Source organism: Gavialis gangeticus, unplaced genomic scaffold (genome assembly GCF_001723915.1).
Source record: "Gavialis gangeticus isolate Ggan-Ray unplaced genomic scaffold, GavGan_comp1, whole genome shotgun sequence".
NCBI lineage: Eukaryota > Metazoa > Chordata > Crocodylia > Gavialidae > Gavialis > Gavialis gangeticus.
The window spans coordinates 26,652,820-26,673,831 of NW_017729033.1; the positions used below are offsets into that span (position 1 = coordinate 26,652,820).

The window sequence follows — 21,012 nt, forward strand, 5'->3', positions numbered from 1 at the left end:
TGTACCATAGAACAAGTGAACCTCACTTATTGGTTGACTGTAAGGAGTGAGAAAGGACAACGGGTCCACTAACTTTGAGTTTTAGTGGCACAAGACCAAATTAACAGATGCCCATGCCCACTATGCTTCCTCCAAGTGACCTTCATTTCTTTTTATAATCTCTGCAAATAAAGAGTTGATGTATCAATATATCAACATTAAAAAAATGCTCATGAGTATGTTGGTATATGAGTATTAACACAAGGTTGTTTTCCTGTTTCCAATGTTGGGGACAATATAACCATTTAGTGCACGGGTCTAGGCAAAAAAACAAAAAACAACAAGCGTAAAAATGTGGCTTTTGAGCCCTTCTGTTTTGTATTAGCAATATTCAAATTGAAATCATTGAACTGAAAACAGAAAATGTTTAAACAAGATGGTGTTTTTTTTACCATTTACTCTTGATCTGAAAAATGTACAGTCTTTGGGTTCCCTGCTGGAAACAAATACCTGTACTGAACAATTCATTTTGAATATCTTTAGCTGTTTTATTCTAAGCACAAGATATGGAAATTCAGATGTCTACTCTGAGCACTACAAAAAAAGAGAGAAAATGTAATCCTATATTGTTCATGAATTCATTAAAATGCTGTTTCAGAGTGATATCCTGGTCCTACAGTAGGGCTCTGTTTTTCCTATGTTGCATCTTTAATCATTCTATAGTATATAGTGTTTACATTTTAAAACACTTAGCAGAATGAAACAGTTGCGGAAATAAGAGCTATATGATCTAAATATTGGCTCTGCTTTCTGAAGCCAGTAATTATTGGCTTTTATACAGTTTTCTTCATTTTCCAGAGGCTAGCTTCAAAGTCTATGTAGTATTTAAAATAAAGAATATGGAATATTATGATGTATTTTTGGCACTTAAATAAAAATAACAACAATAATAATACATTGAACAGAAGAGTTTGCCATGGTTTGGACTTTATTATGTTTACATTAGTGGTCAAATAAATGATTTCTTTTTATTTTAGAGTCCTCATAATTTACTTGCCTCTTTCATGTTGAAAATACATGCTATTATTTTGATTTGAGAGGAATTTTTTAGAAAATATTATGGATCATTAAATTAGTGGCTGTTTTCACAAGTAAAATGGCTGGGACTAGAACTATATTCTCACAGAACATAAAAGTAATCCAGGCAAGAGGAGAAAAAGATAGGTTTTCTTTTGAGATAGAAAATGAGATGGAGAGTCAATGATGCAGAAAGATAACATCTCTCTCCAGGGACTAGAAACCATCCAGGAGAGGATGCATATACTAATAATGGTATACAATGATACCCAAGCAGAGGATGAATGGAGATGGGTACAGAAAACAATGCATTCTTTTAACAAACTGGGCAAATATAGGCTAGAGTAAGCTACTGTAAATTGGTAATACAACTGGGTGGAAAATTGTATGCAGAGCACAGATACAATGGCTTACTAACAGACTGGCAGGCTGAATTAAATGAGGTATAGACATTGACTAAATCTAGACACTTCAGCGGATAGGATTAGAATCCAAAGTGACCTTGAAAAATTGGGAAATATTTTCAAAGAGGAAAAAATTCAACAAGGATAAATAAAAAGTAAAACAACTTAGTAAAGACTAATCAATTGCAGAGCTACAAAATGGGGAACTACCATATAGACAGGAACTCTTCAGTAGATCTTTTAATAGGATCATAGAAGAGTAGGGCTAGAAGGAACCACGTGATATCATTGGGCATTTATACACATGCTTTTTAATCCCACGATGCACTGGAGATCTGCCGCTTCAGATCTCTTGAATAATCAAATTTGCCCCACGCAAGCTGATGTGCACTGCACTGCATCACATGCAGTGGTACAAGTGGCAAAATATGCATCAGCATGCTGAAAATGGTGGTGGTGCACTTTTGAACTAAAGCACCTTCTATGCGTTTTAGTTCAAAAGTGCACTGCCTCTGTTTTCTCAGTGCTGACGTGCATTTCGCCACTTACACAACCATATGTGTTGCAGCGCTGGGGGCTTTTCAAAGCACCCGGCACTGCAACACTTGCATGTGTAAAAATGCCCATTTAGTCCAGTCCCTACTCAAGGAGGATCGTTCCTGACTAAACCATCCCAAGCAAGTGTCTGTCCAACCTGCTCTTGAAAATTTCCAGGAATAGAGATTGCTATAATTTTTCTAGGTAGCCTGTTCCTATACTTGAACAGCAAGTCCCTCCTAATCTCCAACCTAAAATTCCCTTGCTGCAGCTTGAGGCCATTACTCCTAGATCTGTCCACTACAGACACAGAGAGAAGCCCATCTTCATCCTTGCCATAACTGCTCTCCAGGTATTTGAAGACTGTTATCAAATCCCCCTCAGTCTTGTTTTCTCCAGACTAAATAAAGTTAGTTCTTTCAGCCTTTCCTCAGAAGTCTTGCCTCCTAGACTCCTAAACATTTTTGCCACTCTGCACTAGACACTTTCTAAACTGTCCACATACTCTTGAAACATGAAGGTTGAAAACTGAACATGGCATTCCAGGTGTGGCCTCGTCACTGCTAAATAAAGTAGAAGAATCACTTTTCTTGATTTGCAATGGACACTCCTGTTAATACAATTCAGTACATTGTTGGGTTTTTTTGCAACAAGAGCACACTCTTGGCTCATATTCATCTTACAGTCTATGGTAATCTCCAGGTCCTTCTCTATAGTACTGTAGCCTAGCCACTCATTTCCCAGCCTGTATTTGTGCAGGCAATTATGCCATCCCAAGTGAAGGACTTTGCATTTGTCCTTATTTAATCTCATCTGATTGATTGCAGACATTTTTTCCAGTCTATCCAGTATTCTGGATCCATCTAGAGTATCTGCAACTCCACCCAACTTCTTGTCATCCAACAATTTGCTAAATGCACACTTAAACCCACTGTCTAAATCAGGGGTTCTCAATCCCTGGGCCATGGTGAGTCAGCTGCCAGACAGGAATTGACTGCAGACTGGCAAACGGCAGCCCCCCCAGAGCTGGGCAGAGAGGCTCTGGCTCCTTGTGCAGGGTACACGGCAGTGGAGGGTTTGGCCCACCCCCCTGCCCAAGGGGGGGAGGGGGTATCCTTACCTGTCTGCTGGCAGAAATTCCGGCCATGATCGACCGCAACTGCTGGACTGCGGTTTGCCAGGCCACGGACACTTCTGGGTTGCAGTTGGCCAGGCCACAACATAAAATCTTTTAGAACCCCTGGTCTAAATCATTAATAAAGATATTAAATAATACAGGATCCAAGATAGACCCTTGGGGAACTCCACTTGATACCTCCCCCCAGTAAGTGTGTCTATACACATGCTCCGGGGTGGTGCTGGTGCTCTGAGGGCCGCTCTAATTAAAGTGCCTTCAGCGTCACCTCAAAGTGGCAGTGGGGCTGCTTTAACTAAAGCTCATTCAGGGAGCTTTAGTTAAAGCAACCCCGCCACCATTTTGAAACAGAGATGCTGAATACACATGATACAGAGGCTACTGGAGCATGCTTATTTGCACACTCCAGCAGATTTGATTAATCAAGTCTGCTCTGACGTGCAGATTAGCACATGTCAGAGCAGAGGTCTGTCACATCTATAGGTGCCCTAAGACATTGAGCCATTGATGACTACTTGTTGAGCATGATGATCAAAGAAGTTATGGACCCACCTCTGAGTGCTTTCAGTTAGTCTGTAGTTCCTTGTTAATGAGAATGCTGTGAGAGGCAGTGTCAAAGCCTTGCCAAAGTCAAGGCATATCATATTCACTGCTCGCCTCCCATCCACAAAACAAATAGATTAACAATGTCAAACAGTAAAAAAAAGTTAACATCATACTGGATATATAAGCTGTTATATATATATAAGATAAATGCTGTATCTTTGATGAGTGGAAAGGTTATTTCAAACATCTCAACACTGGTAAGACCTCAGTTCAGCTCTTATACCAAGTTTTGTGTAACACACTTCAAGAAAGATGTGGACAAATTGGAGACTGGAAAGTCTCCAGAGAAGAGCAACCAAAATGATCAGCAGTCTAAAAAACATGACCTTTGAGGAAATACTGAAAGATTTGGGTTGCTTGGTCTAGAAAATAAAAGACTGAGAAAGACACGATAGCAGCCTTCAAATATGTAGAAGGTTACTGCAGTCATCTTCTTCAGCAATCCCCCGCAGTCAAGGATGATTGTCTTCCATGATTCATGGAAGATGTCTGTCCATTACTTCTTTCATCATGGAGAAGTTGCTGGATATCAGCTTCCACACGGCTCTTGATAGAATGGGATCTTAATCCAATGGCAAGGATACCAAGAAAACTGGGGGTCTTTTTCTGCTGCAGCTTTCATCTGCCTTTGCAGCTATTGGAATTCTAATATCTTCTGCCTGCTCTGCCAGAGGATTTGTAGACCCACGGCTGGGGGCTGGGCAGGCTTATTATAGTGGCAACCTGTACTCATCATATCACAGCACTGTCGAAGGATAAATGTGGCTTTTCAGGAGGGAAAGCATTGCCATCTGCTGTCTTCATCACATCCTGGTGGTGCTTCTGCTGCTTGGTCTGTGACTGCTTATTCATCAGCGTTATCCCTGCTTATTTCACAGATAACCTTCCCTGAAGGTCATTCCACTATCCGTCACCTGTGGATGTGGTGGGTAGCGGCACAGCTCTGCTATACAGAGTGGAAAGTTATTAACCATTCTCCTTGTCTACTAGAATAGGGACAAAAGGTAAAGGGTTCTAAGTTGCAACAAGGGTGATCTAGATTGAAATAATTAGATGTCTAACTGCAACTAGAGTTAGGCACTGGAAAAGATTACTGAGGTAGAGTGGGAAATTCTATTGATGAAAGTTTTAAATAGCAGGTCAGGTTTATGTATAGCTGGTTCACACCCCTGGCTTGCGGTATGGACCAGATGACTTCTTAAGGTCCCTTTGGTTCCTATTATCTGTGTTTCTATGATGACTCTTATATGCCTATTGTTGTACTAAGAAACGATGGATGATCTCATCTCCATGTTAGTAATATGATACATACATGGCACCTTTGATGTGGCTAAAATATAATTTTTCTTCCCTTGAGTTCACATAGCAGATATAGAGCTATTCATCTCAGCATTTTTTACCCCACAGTGTCCCATGCACTGTGGAAGCCAGCTAAAAGGGTTGCTAAACCGATGAAGGAATCTTGTCCTGATGGCTAACAGGATAATCATAACAAACATAACCATAAATATCAAAAAGAGAGGGGAGACTTTTTTGTGGGACTGAATTCAATGTAAGAAGGATGGTAGAGTTTTTAGAGACAATATGCAGATCCTCAGCCCTTTCTAAAAGAGGGATCTCATGCCCACAACTTTCTAATCGCTTATGATATTCAAGTGATGTGCTGTGGCTATTATGTTTAACCTGGATGATAAAACTATTGTGGTGTACTAATGAAGCTGGCAGCATATTGCTAGCTTGAAGCACCAGATTGTTAATTGTCAGGTACGTAAAGTATGAAAAAGAAACTTTTTTTTTTGCCTCTGTAATATTCTTATTCTCTGAACTGCCTCCTGCTTTGGAACCTCAGCAGGATTTGTCTCGTCTTCCATACCACAATAATCAAAATTTCGGAAAAGGTTTATTGAAAACATCATTCCTTTATTAAAGAAATGAAATGCTTGCACTTTCCTTCTAAAAGCGTTATAACTTTGCTGTGGAAAATACTTCTTAAAAGTAGCCCCTGAGCCCAATGCATTAGTTAAAGAGGCTGTAAAGCACTGTGACCACCAGAACTTTTAATGTCTTTAGGCTGCCCGTGCTTATTGATCTCTGTCCTGAGTGGGGGGTGGGTGGGTTATACTCTCGTGAATCCCAGCCACTTCTAATGTTTAGTTCATGTGATAAATGTCTAGGACAGAGGGCTACAGATACTCTGTTGTATAGACTCATTTGTTGGGAATTCTGTTTCTTCACTGAAAGCACATGTGAACGTGTAAAAGATGTATACTCATGAGTCTGAGTCAGGCTCATAGGCTGAATTAGGCTGTGCTGGTAAATATTTCACAAGTGATTCATATCTTTCCCTAAACACTGTGTTTTCATAGAGTCTTGGTTTGGTGGATTGCCTGCTTTACACTTCAGAAGAATTAAATTTTATTGGAGACTGTATGCTCCTCTTCCCTGCCATTGAACGTACTGTGTTCGGAGACTCAAGTGAGAAATGTCTTCTTTTTTAATATCCTAATTTTCACTAATCGCTTTAGAAAACTTATTTTGAGACATCCATTGGTCTAAAAAATCCGTGGCTTGGGAATATTTTGCTTTTCATTCAAAGACCCTCTTCCAGTATGACCTTAAAAACATGGGTTAGAAAGGAGGAAGTGGGGGGGGCAACCTTTTTGGCAGAGGCACTAATTAGCCCTGCCCCCTCCAAGTGCCACTCAAACCCTTTCCCCTACCTGATCTGCTTTCTGTTCCCTGCCACTGTATTTATAGTAACTGAGTATCTCTCTCTCTCTCTTTTAATTCACATATTATTTTACTGAATGTGTACATGTTGAATAACACAATGACCTTCTTGTACTGAGGAATGGATCGTATTGAAATCCAGTACATGAATTCAACACAGAAAGTACTGTATTTGGAATAATGTTGTAGGGAGCATTTGATCAACTCAACACATAGTTAGATAAAATGGGGGCATTTTGAAAGAGGGTCCAGAGGAGGCCACTCGTATGGTTGAGGGCCTCCGTGGCCAGTCCTATGAGGAGAGGCTGAGGGACCTGAATCTCTTCAGTCTCCGCAAGAGGAGACTGAGGGGGGAACTTGTGGCTGCCTACAACCTTATCGGGGCCACCAGCAGGGACTCAGGGAAAGTTTGCTCACCAGGGCCCCCCTTGGAGTCACCAGGAACAATGGCCACAAGCTGAGGGAGGATAGGTTTAGGTTAGATATTAGGAAGAACTACTTCACGGTAAGAGTGGCCAGAGTCTGGAATAGGCTTCCCAGAGAGGCGGTGCTCTCACCTTTCCCGGAAATCTTCAAGAGGAGACTGGATAGGCACCTGGCTGGGGTCTTATGACCCCTTCCACCTCCAGTGCTCCTTCCTGTCCACGGCAGGGGCTCGGACTAGATGATCTGTCTAGGGCCCTTCTGACTCATTGATTTTATGATTCTAAATGTTTGCAGTTTTATTTTCAACAAGAGTAGCAGATGAGTGAGTCTTCCTAGTCCATTTTTGAATATTTGCTATTATGATGTATCCTGAACAATGTAACCCAATCAAGCAACCTAATCACTAGCTGGATAGACATGACAGCCAAAGCATATTGTTCTGTCTGTGAAAAATGAATCCTGTGGCTCATTATTCAGCCTAACACAATGATTTTCATCCTAATTAGAACAATGGTAAATGGTAGCATTTTAATCTTCCCTTCTTAATGTGCATTTTTTCAGCAGGAGCAATGATACCACATCACTGTTTGCTACACCATTGGCTCACTGGCATCCTCCTCACCTTCCCACTAAACTAATGTTCTCCTCCTTTCTAGAATATGAGGTATTTCACATGCTGCCTAGTAAAAGAGGTCTTACTTAGGATTATTCTTCTCTAATGTTTTGTATGAATAAACTTCTTACAAAAAGGGATGAACTGTAAACCCTGGAAGCTGATGACAGCAAACAATACTTGAACAAACAGCAGATTCTTTCATGCTCCTCTGATTGTTTGCCTGGCAGAGAAAAGGGGTGATAAAATCAGACCCAGTGCCCTACTCACTCATTGGTCATGTCTACATGAGATGTTTAGTGTGCAATAAACTAATTAGATGTGCAATAAATGTCAGGTATCTACATGTGGTATCTGCACATGCACCCCTATTAGGCTGGAGTAAATGAATTTACTGTGTGGCATAACATTACTTGTAAATACAGGTACTATCATGCTGCAGAGTAAAATATTCTGCAGCAGTACATGTGTAGACACTGCCTCGGCTGGCTGGGGCACAAGGGTGCTTCGTGTGAGGGCTGCCTGCCAACTAGCCCTGCACTGAAACTTATGCCCCAGCCAATCCCTCTGCAGCACGCTGAGCCAGGCTGGAGCAGCCCCAAGCTGGCAGGCTGACTCCTGGAGCCCCCTGCCAGCTGGGGCTACTCCGACCTGCTCAATGTGCTGCATGCCCAGGTGCACATGTAACTGACATTAATATGCACACGTAGATGTGCCCATTCTTGGCTTTCCCTTTTTGACTGACAAGAAGTGTGTGGCGGTTGTGATATGAACTGATTTTCTGATGGGATACAATTTGGAAATGGACACATTTAGATTAGGTCAAACACTCAGAAAGCATTACATTCAATTTGTAAAACTACTCAGCTCCCACATAGGTGCCCAAATAAGTCATCACATTTTTAAAACTTGGCTACAACGAGGGCTTCTAGGTGATCTGAGCACTTTCAAAATTCTGTAGGTAGCTGCCTACAAGGCCCACAAACTCCTCCTCAGCTGTGTTTTGAGAGCACATGACAATCTGGCCTTACAAGTTGTCAGTCAGAATTGCCCTGAGTTTAGAAGTGAACAGGCTGGAGGTTGCCTACCACTTTACCTTAGATGGTCGTTAGATTTCAAAAATTCAGAATTCATTAACTCAAGACTACTCTTTTTGCTACTGAACTGACCCATGGATGCATCTATGTTTTGCCACTTTACCATCCACTGCCATAGAAACAGGACTTCCTCCACTTTCTTAGGAGCCTAAAGGAGACCACTTCCTGGAAGTTTTAACAGTGAGCCCAAAATTTCTTTTTCTTTTTTTTTCTAAACATATGTCATCCCCTAATTCATACCCATTCCTTCTCTGCACTACTCCATATAAGTCTTCCTCTCTTATGTGTATTTATGACTTTTGAGTATGTGAAATGACATTTTCAGCCTTAGCTACATTTTATCTAATCTGCAGTGACCACCCTCTTTAAATTTTCTCATAAATTAATCCTGTCATCTTTCAAACCTTCTATGAATTATTAACTATTCATTGGGCCAGCAATGAGTAAGAAAGAATGACTGTACTCTTCTGCTTGTCCATTCATAGCATCTGATGAAGAAGACTGTAGCCTACGAAAGCTCATATTTCTCTCAACAAATTAGTCTACCAGGTGCCACCAAAGTTTAGACAAACACAGCTAACTACCTCCCTGTACTCCTCTGGTTATGGCATTTATCTGACAGATCATGGTCTCTCCTCCAAGAACTTTTATTTTATACAAAGTGGAATAGCATCACAACAGAGTGGAAACAAAGCTGTGAATAGCCTATAGACTAGTAATTGCACTGCTTTTTTGAGAGAGATCCACAATGTTTGTCCTACCCCTACTTGTGCATTAAAACTCAGGGATTCCTAACAGGGAATATATTTTACATTTCCCAAACAATAAGGGCCAATTTGTGAATTATTTGCCCCATTTGTGAGTGTCACGGGGCGCGACGCTAGGAGCAGCCATGTACTTCTCCTAACGCCCCTACCGTGCCAAGTGACTATAAAACGCACCCTCGTTTTCGCCTGCCACGTCTTTGCTGGTAATATTGTAAAAGGGAGGCTGCCTTTTTCTGTCCTCCTTGGCACGGTTCCCAGGCATACTCCTGCCTGTACCCCGTCCAGTGATAATTCTGGGCACTCCCGCCACAGGGCTATACGTGGCTCCTACCACCCCTAATACCACGTCCCAAACCTCTCAGATGTCCTGGACATTGTTGAGTCAGTTATTAGCGCTCGCCCTCTCCTGGGGCTTCTCTCTGTGTGTGCTCGCCCTCTCCTGAGGCTTCTCTCAGTGTGCGCTTGCCCTCTCCTGGGGCTCCTCACAATGCGCTTCCTCACAATGCGCTCGCCCTCTCCTGGGGCTTCTCAGTGTGCTTGCCCTCTCCAGGCTCCTCACAATGCGCTCGCCCTCTCCTGGGGCTCCTCACCATGCACTCGCCCTCTCCTGGGACCTCTCACCGTGCGCTCGCCCTCTCCTGGGACCTCTCACCGTGCGCTCGCCCTCTCCGGGGCTTCTCAGTGTGTGCTCACCCTCTCCTGGGGCCTCTCAGTGTGCGCTCGCCCTCTCCTGGGGCCTCTCAGTGTGCGCTCACCTCTACAGGAGCGCCCGCCCCTGGGGCTCGTCTCTATAGGATCATCCTACCCTGGGCTTCTATTCTTGTGTGCCCACCCTGGGGCATAACACGAGCACCCTCCGGGCTTCTTCCGGTGCCCACTCTGGGGCTCCTCACCATTGGGGCTCAGATGGCCATAGCCGTACTTGGCCCCTAAATCCACCGTGCCCCTTTCACCGGGCTGGGGTCAGTGCCCCCTGAACGTTGTGCCCTCCTTGGGCTTCTTGCCTGTACGCCCCTCCCTGGGGCTGTGCCGCACTAGGGCTTTTCTCTGTGCTTGAGGCTCAGGTGGCTGTAGCTGTGCCTGGCCCCCCCCCCCAATGCACTGTGCCCCTCCTCAGGGCTGGGGCAGTGCACCCCTAACTGCGGTGCCCTCACAGGCACCAGGGTCCCCACTGCTGTGGAGCCCCTCTGAGGCTTCCTCCAATGCCTATTAGCCTCACCCGGTCCTCCGGTATAATATTAAAGCAAAACCCTAAGCCAATTGGCTGTAACACAAAAAACCAAGCCTCCTGGCTGAAACACATGCTCTAGCCCTCTGGCTAAACCTCACTCAAACCCCTCCCCAGGGTTTCTCCTCACCCGGGAGCTGTTTCAGGCCCTTGGGCATCTATAGACTGCAATGTTTCAACAGAGCTCCTGCTCCATCAGCTACCAGAGGAGAACTGCTTGCTTGGCCTCAGCCTAGGCTGTTTATATAGGCCAGGCCCTGCCCCCTTCCGGTCAGCTGACCGACTGCGGTTACCCCGGCAACCAGCACCTGTATCTCTTCCTAGGAGCAGGGCACCAAAGTGTCCCTGCGACAGTGAGCAGTAACTCATAATTCAATGAGGCATCACTCATGAGTAAGAGCTCACCCGGGAGACTAAAGGGGTGAAAATATGGCCCCAAACATCAGTAACACAAGATTTTTAGAAGTGGTTAGGGATTTTAGACATTCCATGAGAGATGCATTAAAGAGACCCTGATTTTTCACACAGTTTCACGGTCTGTATTTTCTGAAAATAAGGGTCTTTAGGCCACTTGAAGCTGAGCCCTCAAAAATGGGTGCACCTGAAAAAATTATTAGATACCTTTAAAAGTATTTAAAAAATAATTCTGTCAATACCCTGAAAATCAGACTTCTCAAGGAGTGAAACTGGACCCTGTTGCACAGTAATTCTCCAGCGTTGACAGCAGTTATTAGCCTACAGAGAAACACCTGCTTGTGCCACACATTCTTCTTAATTTGAACCCCTAACTAAATCAAACACAAATGAAAATTTAAAGGAAAGTGGTTTCCACAGGAAAATTAGAAAAGCATTAGGGAAGTTACACTATATTGCAGTTCACAAATACTGCTACAATTCTTATTGGCAATAACTATACTATTCAGGAAATAATAGGCCAGGAGAACAGTTTAGGAAGGATTCAAGATAAGAATTACTTTTCTTTCTTTCTTTCTTAAATATTTTATACAACTTGTACCACTTGTTAGCTGTGTCTGTTGTTTAATTGCCACAAACCTAAGAGTTAATAAAAAGGTCCTCATAATTGATAACACAATAAAGTTTTATGATCCTATAATATAAACAGAGACACTTCAATGCACTGCTGTTGAAAATAATATAATTGTATCACACCAACCATTTTACGGTGCTTTTTGTGGTTGCAGACACCCAAAATAGGTAGATGGAGTTTTGTGCTTTTATTTCAGTTGTACATAAAGTCTGATACACAATTCAATGTTTCATCCATAAGAACAATCAGTCACCAAGAGATTCAAGATTCTTCCGTGGATGTACCAAAGCAAGCACCGGTGAAAAAGAAATCTTTGCTGATATGTACTCTCATCTAACTGCTGTATTTTTGCTGTTACAAAAGCACAGCATGGCACCCTAGTCTGTAAAATTATTTTTATTTTCATTTTAAAAAAAATCAATGATGAAATAAGAATTGGCTCAATTAATGTGTAACAACAGTAGGGTTTTGTCCAATGAGAATGTTTCATCACTGGCTAAACACTTCTCTATGCTGAACCAAAAGTAAAATAAAATAATACCTAAGCAGCAAAAATACCTAAATATATCTCAGTCATCAAATACAAATCAATACTTTCTTAAACCTGGTAAAGGCAAAAATATTTGCTTGCCGCTTGTCCATTAGAAATGCATTGCTTACGTGAAGATCATTTCCATAGCTCTTTTATTTCTTCACCAGTGTACTACAGGGTTAACTCTATTTCTATCTATTTCCATCACATCTGGGCATTCTTAATCTGAGCTGCACATTTTCAATAATCAAAACCTAAGGTGTAAAGAGACACTGCACAGAGTTTTTATGATTTGTAATAAATTGAACTGTGGATCAATTAATTGCCCGGGTTGCCCAGGTAACTCATCAGGTTTAGGAGTTTATAATTAGAAACATATTTTAGCATAATTATCTTCCTTGGTGGTTGTACTGAGGCAAACTATTCCTATTTATCTTCAAACACAGCATCAGGAGCCAAACATCAATATTTAACTTTGATGTCTAAAAAGCCCAGAAAACCATAGGCTTTGAACCTTGGAGATTTTGTCAGGACATGGCCTCAAAAAGGTTGCCTTTTCAAGCAATTAGATGCAGTTTGGTTGAAATGTTGACAAATCTAGTTCTTAAAACGTATGTATTCTGAAGTCAGGTGTACTTGCCTTTTAAATTTGTACAGGATGAAAGCACCAACTACAACGAGACAGATGACAAAGAGCACTATGATAGCCCAGTATCCACCACCTCCTCCAATCCTCTGAGAATCTGAAATGAGAAATATATAGTGGAAAAGCTTAGTAAATCTGGTCTGCAACTAATTACCACCCTGAATTTGCTTCCCTATTGAATCGCTTAAGTCAAAATCACTAGATTTTTCTTTTATAGCTTCTTCTCTTCATTCCAAATGTAGGTTCTTCAAAGAAGCAGCAACATATATCAGCTAGATGGCAGATCCATGGAAGCACAGAAAATGCATTGCAATGAAATAACAATATTACTCTGAGTGATGATTTTTCAAGAACCTCAAAAGGTACTGTAGGCATTATTCAATCAACATTCATATTGCCATTTTATATGATATATAAATATTACATGTACATTTTAAAGATGGGGAACCTGATGCACAAAAAGGTTAACTGTTTTCTCAATATCACACAGGGCAGTGACTGGAATGGAACCTGGGACTTCTCAGTTCTCATACCCTGCTTTTGCCAACATGAAACATTGGCTTTTGAAGCAAATGATTTCTATAATAACTCTCAGACTAGATATTACAGTGACAGAGGCCAGGATATGGAGAGCATAAGTATTACTTCTTCTCTGAGATTTAATTTGGCAATATATAATTTAAATCACTATTTATGGAAGTGTTAACGTGGCACAATGCACCATGCTCTGTCTGCCGGCTTGGTATCATTGAGTAACAAGCCAAATAGACATCATGGAAAATGATATTCATGCAAAAACAAAGTTGCTTTGACATGGTAAGAAACAGCTTGAGTTGGAGTTGCCCTTCATATGTAAAATGTGTACATTGAATGGATATTTCCTTCTAGTAGGTACTAGTATTATTGTACCAAGCATTGGCAAGACGACAGTTAGAATACCAGGTGCAATTCTGGTCACCAAAAAAAAAAGAGAGAGAGACAGTTAGCCATCTTAGTCTGAAGTCAGGCAGAAGGCAAGGTAGTGGTGTACCTTATAGACTAACTGAATCAGAAATGTATAGGCTTTCATGAGCCACAGCTCACTTTTCATGAATGCTTACACATCTCTGATTCAGTTAGTCTGCGAGGCACACCACTACCTTGCCTCCTGCCTAACATTAAAAATAGATGGACTGAAACTGAAACTGGCTCAAAGATAGCTAAGGGAACAGAGATCTTTTCCTCTGAATGGAGTTTTAATTCGTTTGTCTTGTTTAGCTTAGTGAATGAGATTGAGAGAGTATATGGTGAAACTTTACAAGTACAATCTTTACAAGCTGGGAGGGAAAAGAGCTTTCTACATTGAAAACCAAGGTCAAATGCCTACAAACCAGCTTTAGAGAAATTTGAACTAGAAATCAGAAGATTTCTAATTATCAAAGAAACAAAGTTTGGGAATAGTCTTCTGAGTCAAGTAGTCGGGGAAAGAACCTGAATTCCTGTAAGACTGAACTGAATACATTTATGGAAGGGATGATATGACAGAATCTTATCACCGCGTTCTGGATAAGCGGTCTGTGTATATGCGTTATGTGGAACTGTATATTTGCAGTCTCCATTTTGGAGCGTGGTAGGTGCCTGGCAATCCCATGTTACAGGGCTTCTGCTGGTTTTTAGAAAAAAAAGTGCTTAGAGAAAAAAAAAACCTGTTTTCCCCTAGATCAGACTGGCACAGACCACAGGAGATGGTTGTCTTCCTCTGTAGCATTAGACAGGGCACTACTTCCCTGTCATTAGGGTAGCAGTGGCAGTTCATTGGCAGTGCTATTGTCACTTCTGCGCTTGCCTATGGGCATGTGATATGTGTTCATGTGATTTTATTGTGCCTTGTAGTTGCGTGTTAGGATCTGAAGTGGGGATTTTGAGATTGGTTAAAAAATTTCCTACAAACACTGGGGACTGGATTTGATGGCCCAGGAGGGTCCTTTTAGCCTTGTGTTCAGAAATCAAATCCACACACAATTGCAAGATACTTTTCAGTCTGTTCCTAATTAGATCTCTGTTTTTGTAGACTTAAATGCAGCCAGGAACTCAGATATCTGAGAGTCCAAACTGTGCATAACCATACGTAGTTGGCCAATTTTTGATTATCTGTCAAAATCTGGCGTACAATGAAAAGAATGAAAGCAATAAGGGAAAATACTTTCAATCTTCTCACAGGGTACCAAAAAGAATAAAACAATGAAACATAATGGATAGTATCATTTACATTAGTGTATACCAGGAAAAAGCTATTATTTCTCAGGAGAGTTTCTACTTAGTTCTATAGAAATCTAACAACTATCTACAGACTGAATTGTTTTGGTGTTTTGTCTGTTAATTTTTTACCTGAATCGGAGTCATCTAAAGTCACTAAGACCCAATATCCCCCTCTCAGGAAGAAACTGATGTTGTGTGCATTCAAGGCTTGTTTTAGAGCAGCTATTCTCTGAAAACACAAAAAAGATAATGTCAAGCATCTTTCACTCAGTTCAACCTTTAGGAATTCAATGCACTAAACGAAAAAGCCTCTCAGTTCATGGTATTGTGAGAAACACACAGGACATATGTCAACGGTTTTTATGAGTTGCATGTAACCTTCAGGAAATTCCAGATTAAAAAAAAATATATAATCACTCAAATCTCTGCAACCCATGAATGTTCAAAAATGGCAAATGTTTATAGCCAAATCTTTCTTTCTCCTTATAGACCTTGTCTTTATCCCACAATATTTGATAAAAACCATCTCATTTACAGGTATTATTGGATTATTATTGAATTATACCTTGTGCAATGAATAAACCCTTTTAAAAACTCTTTCCAGTATCCTTATTCTGATCATCATATCAAAAGACAAGCTCTCTGTCACTTTATATTCCTTACCTATAAGAAATAATGTGCTTGAGAATAAATTGCATCTCATGATTTGCCTCTCTTGCTCAGCTGTAAGAGGATAGATGCCATTTTGTATCTTGTTTTTACAAAGATTTTGTAGAAACAGTAATTTCCACACAAAAATGGTCACAATTTCTCCTTTTTTTCTAATGTGGGCATAGCGTTCTAATATATGGTCTCTCGCACTGCTATAGAGGAACAAAATTAAAGGTGACACCACACTGCACCCCTATATAACCTTTAAATTGTAAGGGCTTGCCAGAGCTGCATGTAATAATTAATAACCTTATAAAAGACTCTCACTTAGGTTTTCATAGTTATAAAGACACGCTTCTAATGTGGCATCCTGTGGGAAATGGTATCCTAAATTATAAAATGGAATCTATAAAACTAGTCTTGTAGTTCTTTAGAATTACTTGTATTGAAGCAAAAGAAAGCAAAAAAACAAACCGTATGTCATGTAGGGTGGGATGCTGTAGTTGTTTAAGCTTGGCTCATGCAAACAAAACAAGCTTTACCACAATCGAATGCAAAGTTACACACCTGAGAACAAGGCATGCAGGCCATAGCTACAGAATGGACATCAGTATCTCTGAAAAGAATGTAGGGGTTACAGCAGACCAGTAACTCAATGTGAGCTTGCAGAGAGAGGCTGTAATAAGTAGGAGTTGGGAGATGATAAGTTTTATAATGAGGGACTCAGTTCATTTAGTTTATAAAAAAAGATTTAGAGGTGACTTGATTATAGGGAGAACATACCTGGATTTGCAAATCTAAGAGAAAGGTATTGGTATAAAAATAAAACTCAGTGGCCTGTAATACACATACAGCAAGTCAGACCATCTGTTTTAAGGCTACTTTCTGGTATTATACTTCATGAATCTTGAAACTATTTCAGTTGTGATGCTGTAATTAATTGTTGTTGATGCCAATACATTGTCATAGCTATTCCTCATAGCAGACTTTTGACCGAGTAGTGGAATCAGTAGTTGTTCATGTCAATCAGTTGGATAAAAAAAGATTTTAAAAACTGGAATTTTCTGGGAGAGTCTTCTGGAAAATCACTGAGGTCTATTAAACCCTCATATTGTGTAATACTTTATTCCACCAAGGGTTAATCTATCCACCTGAGGTGTGAGATACTACTCCACAAATCTACTATTATCTGCATTTAGCATTTTGTAAAGTTGAGCCATGTATAGTAAAAGAGAATGCAGCCTCTCTTTTTTCATTCAAGGAGCCTATATCTGACCTCCAATTTACTGGTTTCACAAGTAAGTCTCAAATTACATATGCATTCTAGATTTTATCAAACTTTTTGACATCTTAATTTAAAAAAAAATGTTCTGCATAAATACATGTGCACATACCAATCATTTAAGTAGTCTATACAGCACAAAGATAGAGACGTAACCTTACAGAACCAATGGCTGGAGTGAAAACTCTACTCTGGCTATGACCACAACCATATAGCCTTATACACCTGAAAACAGCTGGACTGCTATGATGGAGAAATTGCAAAGTATACTTCTTCTAACTGGGTGCAACTATACATGCACTTTACTGAAGAGTTGACTAATTAATTCCACAGTAAGGCATCACAGTCTACATGTGCACAGGTATTAGGGTGCAGTAAATTAATTAACCCTGGTGTAGGATAGTACTGTTGGGGACAGTACTATCCTATGGAGGAGTAATTTTGTATGCTGAAATGCATGTGTAGACAGTGACGGGGGCTGGCTGGGGCATGAGGGTGCTAAAGTGCAGGGGCTGCCCACCACCTAGCCCCACACTTTAGCACCCACATGCCTCAGCCAGCCCCTCTGCCGCACACTGCTGCCACAAAGAGCCTGGGGCTGACCCCCCAGGTCCCTTCCCAGCCCAAGGCTACTCCACCCTGGCTCAAAGTGCTGTGGTCTCAGGCACCCATGTAGACATTGAGCAGCTGACTCCAGTGCAAACTGTGATGGAGTTTATTTTGTTGCCTTGGCACATGTAGATGCAACCACCATGTAGCACTCTAAGAGATTATGCCTGCTACTATTCTCAGTATGCCCAATGCATCGAAATACAGCTAATCTGCACAATAACATTACGCTGTCAGCAACGTACAACTACTTTACAGAATGTGTAGCTACTTCCACATATGTCCTTTTCATCTTGATTTGGCATACTTCTGGTCTTCTTCCAGTTCCAAAAACCATAAGTGGCATCTTAGCTGTGGATATTTATCACAGAAATTATATTCTATTAACACAGCTATTTTTTCTATACCTTCCAAGTGTTTGGAACATCCCACAGTTATTAGCAGGACAGGACAGCCCTTCATTTTTTCCTTCTTGGAGTGCATAGAAGGGTGGTTCAGATATGAACATGAAAAAACGAAGGCAGCACTGAATGTAATTTATGATATTTTTCAAGCTGCCTGGAAGCATGCCATTAATAATAGTTGAGATTTGAAGGGAACTAATCTACATAATCTTTTGTATTAGAAAAAAGGCAGCAGAACCTAAGGGCCTGTCTTTATTGGTTACTTTAAATTATTAAAGAGGTTCATTTGCTACAAGCTTGGAACAGTAAGATAATATTTCTTTTTAAAATAGCAATTTTTTCTTAAAAAGAATAAAAATGTTAAGAGTTTAAATGTGATGATGTAGCAAACAATTGTTCAAAAAAAACTCATAGAAAGTACTTCTTAAAATAAAATAATTTCTGCAAATCAACTATGACTTCAACCTTCACTATGAAATTTACTATGATTACAAGGGAAGGCTAAGGTTGGGGAGTTTGTTGTTTATTCGGTTTTTACATCAGGACCAGTCTCTCAATAATACTGTTATCCAATTTCCTTATATATTTCAGAGATACGTTTAAAGTCAGCTCCTCAGGTACTGTGACACTAGGGTTGGGATGCTGGGCAATTGACTGGTCAAATAATGCCAACTGACTGGTTACTTGACTGCCTATCAAAATTGTTATATATTCCATCAACCCAAACAATATCTCATATAGCAAGAGGCCTACCTTTTCCATTGCATCACAGTATCATCTGTAAGCAGGGCAGGAGTGAGTGCTCCTTGCCCTCAGTTCTTCAGGAGTCACACTCCATTTAGGAGCTGGCACCCCCTGCCTTGCTCCTCTCTACTGAGTTCTCCCAGTCTCCTTACACTACATGGTGCTCCAGGAGCTACTCTGAGCTCAGGTAAGAACCAAAATTGGCAGCTCAGAAAAAAGTTTGTCCTACTGGGCATCCTCCATGACTGCAGGCATCTCCAAAATGCTTGATGAGTTGGCCTGCTGACTACTTAGCATGCCTTCATTTTAAAAAATGATTTTGTCTTTTATAGTTGTTACTGTAAAAGTGTTTCATTTCTGTTTAATATCATGGGGGGGAGGGGGTTATTTTGTAACTGTTCAAGCCCACCGTGGTGCTTCAGAATAAAACCAAAGGAAAGGAAAAACTGTTTGGCCTTGAATATCATTGACATTTACATTTACCAAACATTAATAGTTATAAAAATTCATTATATTTAATTTCATTGTTTCACAAGAACAAGTATTCTTTGTAAAAAGCATAAGTACTACTGAAGATTAAAGTATCTCTTGATATTGTTCAAATAAATTTATGTTTAAAATACTTTATCATTATTTAGCGATATTTGATTAGTCCATTGACCGAGTATTTTTGGAGTGGTCAAATACCCAACCTTAATTGACACAGCAGCAAAATCCCATGCTATCCATAGAGCTCTGTCCTACTTATCCATGGATCACACTGATTAGGTGAATACCAGGACCTATCACAGCCCTCCTTTTGGCAACGTTTTCTATTCAAAATGAATCATTCCTTGAATAATGATCTTTTTAACATAATAATGCCTGAAACTCAAGAAACTGGTGCACACCTGAGACATTTTTTATGTTATAGAAAAAAGGGCCTAGTGTCATACATTATAAATTATAGGCAAAGTCATGCAGAGATACAGTGCTCTTCTAGGGGTCTTTTCTGACTCAAGGGATTTCACTTGATGTGAGCAGTAAAGCTCAGCACTGAGCCTCGGCTAGCTGCACTCACCTGTTGCCTCAGAACTTGAAAAAGCTGTCTGCTCATTAGAACAGAAACAATTTGTGGGATAGCACTATGATGCACCTCACATAACAGTTCAAACCTTAAGGTCATATTGCATTCAGATCTGCATGATTCTGAATACAGTAAAAATTATTCTTCTCCTTCATATTTTAAATATGGCATTCCCACAGTGATTACTACTCTAGGTTAGAGGACTTTTATCTACTGAATCTTTACAATTCAGCATGTTATAATTGTGGTTTCTGATTAAAAATAGATAAATATTAACTATCCCTTGCTGGTACCAATAACAGATGGATTGTGCAAATGGCACAAAGCCCAGAGGGCAGGATGGAATAAAGTTGATCTGTCCCTGAAAGGGCTTGTAGAGGAATTAAGAGGCTACAGCATACTCTCCACTATATTCCAGTACATCGTGGGCTGTCACCAAGTGTAAGGCATAGCTGTTCTCTCCCTATTCCCTTTAGAACAGGCTTAATTCCAAGGTATACAGGGAAGGTACAGGTACTGTACTCCACCAAGCACAGGGACTGCAATCATTGCTAGCCTTTTATGTGGCTCATCAAAGTAGTGGAGTGGGTGGTGCTTGGATGCTTAAAAAACAAATCCAGATCTCAGTGAAGCCAACTGGAGTATTGCCATTGACTTCAGTGGGATGGAGATTTAAAACGAACACATATTGTTCTGGTTACCTTGTCAGTAGTTACACTTCTCTTCAGCTTTGGTTGGTTTGCTGGTAGAAGCACATGCAAGTCAGCAGTTGTGGGCAGGCCAGGTTTCACCACAGTTACAAGACTTTCTTCTGGTATATTGGTTTCCTGCAGAGACAAAACCATGAGTAAATATGGTCTCTATGCTAACTTTATCCTAACAATATTACTGTAAAACTACTGTATACAAACATGGCATAAAATAGATAGCTACTTCTTCGTAGGTCTTTTCAAACTGGGCCTTAGCATTCACATCTTTGAAGTGTAGATAGAATTCAATATAACTAATTGGAACTAATTGGAAGTTGCATACTGCCCTAAGTTAATTAATCAAGGTGCTAAGAGCCTTGAAGATGAGAAATGCTAAGTATTACCATCCCAACAAAGAAACCTAATGGCATTATGGCCTCAATGGAGGACAGTTTTATCATAACACTACAATGAGTATGTAATTTTTCAGGGTGAAAGATTTCA

At 40.6% G+C, this 21,012-nt stretch overlaps 1 protein-coding gene across 6 annotated transcripts in view; it reads right to left on the reverse strand.

Moving 5' to 3' along the window:
* The window catches only part of SORCS2 (sortilin related VPS10 domain containing receptor 2), an 882,674-nt gene that overhangs the window by 16,328 nt on the left and 845,334 nt on the right, over window positions 1-21,012 (reverse strand). For all 6 annotated transcript variants that reach the window (XM_019526396.1, XM_019526393.1, XM_019526392.1 and 3 more), the window contains exons 22-24: window positions 20,521-20,646; window positions 15,193-15,292; window positions 12,820-12,922 (exon numbers count right to left, since the gene is read on the reverse strand). In XM_019526396.1, coding sequence (XP_019381941.1) covers window positions 12,820-12,922; window positions 15,193-15,292; window positions 20,521-20,646 — 329 coding nt within the window. The remainder of the gene's footprint in view (window positions 1-12,819; window positions 12,923-15,192; window positions 15,293-20,520; window positions 20,647-21,012) is intronic.